Genomic DNA, 6,540 nt, shown 5'->3' with positions numbered 1-6,540 from the left:
TAATGGAAAGTTAATAATAATTCACTAAAAACTTGGGCACAGTATCCATTCTACATTTAACACTGGCACTTCAGTGGGTGAAATTCTATAATGTGACAATACTTATCACTCTAGTCCACTCCAGTCCAACCCAATTCAATTCAAGAATGTAATTTTGACTACAGGATCTTTCCTTTAAGAGGCTTATGATCTTAATCCGGAAAATAAGCAAAGTGCACAACTCATGATGGTAGACAGGAAGGAGAGGGCTCTGAAAATTGGCAGGCAGTTTCAAGGAGGAAGAGAAGAAAACTAAAACTGGATAACAAGAATTTCAAAAGGCACAATTGAGATGTGAACTCCATATTCGGAGGTTTCTTACCGTCCTATCTTGGGCCGTCTGCTCTTCTTTTCCCTAACACAAGGGGTTTCACTCATTCCTATGGATTTAAACGCCACCGTTAAGCAGTGACTCTTAAATGGGTATCTTCAGGCTTCACTTTTCCTCTCCTCTGAGCTCCAGACTCACATATCCAACTACCTACTTAGCATCATCTTCATCTTAATATTCACTTCACAAATTCACAGTGAGCACTCCCTAGGGGCCAGACACCCTCAAAATGGGTTAGCACAGTGGACATGACCAGAAAGGTCCCTGCTGACATGGAGCTTACATTTTACTGCAGTAGGATAGGTAATAAAAGAGTTAATAAACGACATAATTTCAGAAAGTGTTAGTGCTATCAAGGGAACAAAATAGGATAACAGGACGGAAAATGAGTAAGGAGTTTGCAAAGGGATCTGCTGCTGGATTGCTCTGGAGGACAGCCTTCAGGAAATATCAGATGCCTTTTGTTTGTTTGTTTTAGAGATGGAGTCTCGCTATATTACCCAGGCTGGTCTCAAACTCCTCAGCCTCCCAATAGCTGGAACTACAGTCTCGTGCCACCATTCCTGTCTTTCAGATGGCTTTTTTGTTTGAAGCTATTGATTAGAATGCTGACAGAACTAAGGAACGGACACTTTATTATACATATTTGTAGTAAAAGTTCTGTAACCTTCTTATAAAAAAATCTAAAAAGTAGAGAGACAATAATCACCCCTACTCACACCAATCCAGGTACCATCAATTACCACCACTGGCATTTTGGTGTACTTTCTTTCAAAGTTACTCCTCTTGCATAAAATATACAAAATTTTATTCACCCAATTCCTGATATAAACTTTTTGAGGGAAGGTACCATCATTTATCTGTGTTCTTCCAGTGGTTTATGTTTAATTACCTGACTTTAAAAAACTTTAAGGCACTGGATTTACTCTAACCAGGTTAAAAACATGTGAGAGAAAAATATGTCTGTAATATCTGAGCCATGTTTTCATGGAATTTGACTGTGACTCTACTGGCACCTTTGAATAACAAGTTTATAATACCTTGAGGATTTTCCATTTCTAGTTGACGCTGGACCAAGCTCTAACAATAAATATAATTTAAAACACAGAGAATTACTCTAATTATAAAGATAATAAAAATTAGGCCGGGCGAGGTGGCTCACACCTGTAATCCCAGCACTTTGGGAGGCTGAGGAGGGTGGATCACCCGAGGTCAGGAGTTCAAGACTAGCCTGGCCAACATGGCAAGACCTTATCTCTACTAAAATACAAAAAGTAGCTGGGCGTGGTGGCAGGAGCCTGTAATCCCAGCTACTTGGGAGGCTGAGGCAGGAGAATTGCTTGAACCTAGGAGGCGGAGGTTGCGGTGAGCCGAGATCGTGCCATTGCACTCCAGCCTGGGCAACAAGAGCAAAACTCCGTCTAAAAGAAAAAAAGATAGTAACTCTCAGTATGGGTCAAATCATTGAGAATCTTCTTACTAAGCAAAAATAAAAGCACGCTTGGGCTTCTTATTCACAAAATCAATATAACTCCTTGAAAAGTAAAACATTTTATGATTTATGTAATGTTGAATAATTCTCAGAATTGGTTGAAATCAACAGATTCATCTTGCATTATAATTGTATAATCTTTTCTTAGAAGGAAAAAAACTCTTTTGAGATTTATTTGTTATTTCAACTCTGCCCAGCCGCTTACCTCCACCAAAAACATAAGGTTGAAATGGAAGAGAAGTTGACTGTCAGATTTCCTGACCAATGTGTCTGAGACACTGACTTAGACCCTCCAAAGAGTGGAAAGTTCTTATGCTAAATAGCAGCAGTTCTCAAATTTGGCTGCATACTAAATCATCCAGCAAGCTTCTGCAGACAGAATGCCTGGGCCCCATCCCAGACCATCTGGGGCAGAGAGAGGCATCCGAGTTTTTAAAAAGTTCTGATAAAAAGGTGGTGGCTCATGCCTGTAATCCCAGCACTTTAGGAGGCTGAGGCTGGTGGATCACGAGGTCAAGAGATCAAGACCATCCTGGCCAACATGGTGAAACCTTGTCTCTACTAAAAACACAAAAATTAGCTGGGCATGGTGGCGCATGCCTGTAGTCCCAGCTACTCGGGAGCCTGAGGCAGGAAATCACTTGAACCCAGGAGGCAGAGGTTGCACTGAGCCAGGATCATGCCACTGCACTCCAGCCTGGCAAAAAAAAAAAAAAAAAAAAAAGTTCCCTACATGGTTCTGCTGCACAGAGAAGGGTAAGAGCCACTTGGGTAGAGCACACACACCGCAAGCACACACATGTCTAATCACAGCCATCATTACCTGCACAGGTGCTTCTCCCTCAGATGCATCTTGATGGACAGGCAGGTTGCTCTTCTTCACCAAATAGGTTTTATGACTTATTTTTGAGTTCTCCTTTAACACAATTACACACAGTCAACAAGATTGGTTCTGAGTGAGCTCTGAAGGCTACTTGGCTGATGCATGATCAATGATGGAATGGCTGGACAGAACCCTTTTGATGGCTCCTTTTCCCCCCCGCAGCCTCAATATTTCCCAAATCCCTCTTCCATAGTCTCTGTAGAAATGTCTGCTATCCATTTTTGCAGGGCTCAGGCTGCCCATCCCAGATCAGCTTCAGACATAAGGCTGATGATGGCTCCAGGCTGCCCACCATGAGCCAGGCCTCTGCTCTGGAGAGAACAACCTCCAGGCTGCCCCTCCCAGCACATGCAGTCCTCTATCCCAACCTTCGCATGACTCTTTCAGGAAGCCCACCCTCCTCTCTTAACTCTGCCTCTCCATATTCCACTCTTCTTCTCAGACACAGTTTAGGCCCCACCCACTTCTTCCATAAACACCCGCTTCCTGCTCATTCTGCTCATCTTGACTCCTGTGCACCTACAGGGCTTACCCTATGATTGTTTTATACATGTGTCTCATCATTCCAACCATTTACAAGTAGAATTGCATATGCCAGAAAGAATAGCGGTTATAATTGTATTTTTTTATTTTTTGAGACAGGGCCTCCCTCTGTTGCCCAGACTGGAGTGCAGTGGAACAACCTCAGCCTCCCACCTCAGCCTCCTGAGTAGCTGGGACTAGAAGCATTTACCACCATGCCCCACTAATTTTTTAAATTTTTTGTACAGATGGAGTCTCATTATGTTGCCCAGGCTGGTCTCAAACTCCTGGGCTCAAGCAATCCTTCTGCCTTGGCCTCCCAAAGTGCTAGGATTACAGGCATGAATGTGAGTAGGGGTTTTAGAGTCAGATTTTTGTTTTATTTTACTTTATTTTATTTTTTTGAGACAGAATCTTGCTCTGTATCCTAGGCTGGGGCACAGTGGCACAATCATGGCTCACTGCAGCCTTTAGCTCCCAGCTCAAGCAATCCTCCTGCTTTAGCCTCCCAAGTAGCTAGGACTATAGGTGCAAACCACCATGCTCAGCTAATTTAAAATTTTTTTGTATATATCTGTGTATATACACATATATATACACACATATATATGTTTAGAGCTAGGGTTTCCCTATGTTGCCCAGGCTGGTCTCAAATTCCTGGGCTCAAGCGATCCTCCCACCTCAGCCTTTCAAATTGCTGGGATTACAGTCATGAGCTACCATGCCCAGCCTAGAGTCAGATATTGAAATATTTAGTCTGCCTTGTAATAGCTACGTGACTTTGGATGAACTACTTAACTTCTCTGTATGGGGTAAATAAAAGAAAGTATGTATGTGATATGGTTTGGCTGTGTCCCCACCCAAATCTCACCATGAACTGTAATAATCCCCGTGTGTCAAGGGTGGGGCCAGGTGGAGATAACTGAATCATGGGGGCAGTTTCCCCCATACTGTTTCCATGGTAGTAAGACTCACAAGATCTGATGGTTTTGTAAATGAGAGTTCCCCTGCACAAACTCTCTTGCCTGCCTTCATGTCAGGCATGACTTTGCTCCACCCTTCCCTTCTGCCATGATTGTGAGGCCTCCCTAGCCATGTGAAACTGTGAGTCTATTAAACCTCTTTTTCTTTATAAATTACCCAGTCTCGGGTATGTCTTTATTAGCAGTATGAGAACAGACTAATACAGTATGTGAAAGCTCTGGTTCACAGCCTGGCAAAAACAACTGAATTGCACCATACATTCATTTGACTTATATGAATATATTTATCTGTATGCACTGCGGTAGAAGAGAAAGAGAGAGCGATCAATTTCAGCAGCATGGTGGCTCTACTCAATGAGTGTGTGGCCAAGTCCATGTGGGATGCGAGACAGCCATCTCAGTGCCTGCAAGCTTCTCCTAAGAGAGCATTCCAGGGCACTGAGTGCGTTCCTAGTGTTTCAATAGCCATGTGTCTTCCTTACAACATGGTTTCCAAACACAGGCTGGCTATTTCATCTGCAGCTCTTCTGAAGAAGCAGTGATCTGTGCCAACTCTAGAGACCTTCTTGGGAGATGGAAGGATGAATTTCCAATGTGGCGCCTTTAAGAAATTTTTAAGCAGCAGTTCAACTGCACTCAGATTTTGCCTTAAATAGCCTTTAGAACCTTACCCTGCAGAGAGTTGAAAAAATGCTAGTGTGTTGTTGTTGTTGTTGTTGTTGTTGTTTTGCTCCTTCTGGGCATGAACTTACACTCATTTTGTACTTTCTGCATCTAATCCAGTTCTGGTCTAAAGTTGCTGCTCAGTAAATACATATTGAGTGATTCATAAGAAAAACAATCAATAAGTACTCTTAATAATAGCCATCCCTGAGAATCTCAGATATCCTTATTATCTTGTGGAGTCTCTCGTAAACCATAATAAACTGAAGCTCCAATGAGGTCTGACAGCTTTCCTATTAAAAAAGAATTCTGCATGATTATCTCTATGATAAAACTTTATCTTTTCTGTGAGAAAATCATTACTTTTAATACCGGCTCAATTTAGTTAGCTCTAAATCGATAGGACAATGTTTCCCCTAGAAGAATGAATTTACCTCTGGTTCTCTCCCCATCTTCTTTCTAATTTCTTTCACGTCATTGTGGTACTGTTGGCGTATTTCCTCTAACTGCTTCCAATATTCCTGGAAAGCAAACCCAATCCAGAAACTTTAAATGTTTATGAACACCATAACCAAAATAATATTTATGCAGCCTACAATTTCAAAAGTGTGTAATATAAAATAAGGTTAGAAAAATATGTTGCTCCTAAAGATGATAATCTGTCTTATGTTTTGGCTCTGGTACTTCACACCCTGTGAGACAGTAGCTTCAGCTACAAAGCTCAATTTTATATACAACCCAAATGTGTTCATGACGTACACTGACTTTATAAATCCCACTTTTATATATAACCCTCTTACGCACTGAACTTTGTCTCTCCCCAAAAAGAAATATGTTGAAGTCCTAATCCCCAGTGCCTAAGAATGTGATCCCATTTGAAAACGGGGTCACTGCAGATGAGACTAGTTAAGGTGAGATCATACTGGTGGGCCCTTAGTTCAATATGACTGGTGTCCTTGCAAGTAGATGGCCATGTGAAGACGGACACACAGGAAGAACAGCATGTGATACAGGCAGAGAATGGAGTGATGTGACTGCAAGTAAAGGAATGCCAAAGACTGCCAGCGACACACCAGAAGCTGGGAAGAGGCAAGGAAGGATTCCCCTACAGGTTTCAGAGGGTACTTGGTACTGCTGGCACCTTGATTTTGGATTTCCACTCTCCCAGAATTATGAGACAATACATTTCTATTGTGTTAAGCCACCTAGTTTGTTGAACTCTGTTACAGCAGCCCAGGAAACTAATACAAATCCCAAATCTGTTAATGAGGGACAGTTACTCTGTGAATCGCAAGGTGAAAAGCTGTATGAACTTAGCCATATTGCATTATCTGAAAAAGTGAAATACCTAACTCTGTATCCCCTGTAACACTCAGCATGGTGTTGACATATTCAGGGGCACTGTAGGAAACAGAAGTAACTTCCTATTACAGTACAAAAGACAGTAATACAAAGAAATACAAGGGTAGCCCTGGAATTAACGTTTTTAACCTGTTCCTTCATTTCGTTTTTCCTAAATGGCCACTCCTGGAATCTAGGCTCTTCTCCATTACTTCTTAGCTCTTGTCTCTGGTTGTGATTTGGCTCGGCAGAAGATGGACGAAGACCCTATTTATTGAATGAAATA

The 6,540-nt window shown here is 41.9% G+C and overlaps 1 protein-coding gene across 1 annotated transcript in view; it reads right to left on the bottom strand.

Annotated features, from left to right (window-relative positions):
• The window catches only part of LOC105545763 (serine/threonine-protein kinase Nek5-like), a 71,229-nt gene that overhangs the window by 14,125 nt on the left and 50,564 nt on the right, over positions 1 to 6,540 (bottom strand). The window contains 4 exon segments of the mRNA XM_011988793.1: positions 1,717 to 1,791; positions 2,686 to 2,778; positions 5,348 to 5,434; positions 6,405 to 6,521. Coding sequence (XP_011844183.1) covers positions 1,717 to 1,791; positions 2,686 to 2,778; positions 5,348 to 5,434; positions 6,405 to 6,521 — 372 coding nt within the window.

Source organism: Mandrillus leucophaeus, unplaced genomic scaffold, assembly GCF_000951045.1.
Source record: "Mandrillus leucophaeus isolate KB7577 unplaced genomic scaffold, Mleu.le_1.0 Scaffold338, whole genome shotgun sequence".
Taxonomy (NCBI): domain Eukaryota; kingdom Metazoa; phylum Chordata; class Mammalia; order Primates; family Cercopithecidae; genus Mandrillus; species Mandrillus leucophaeus.
Note: the sequence above shows the minus strand (reverse complement) of the source record. Positions and strands in the feature narration are given on the sequence as shown.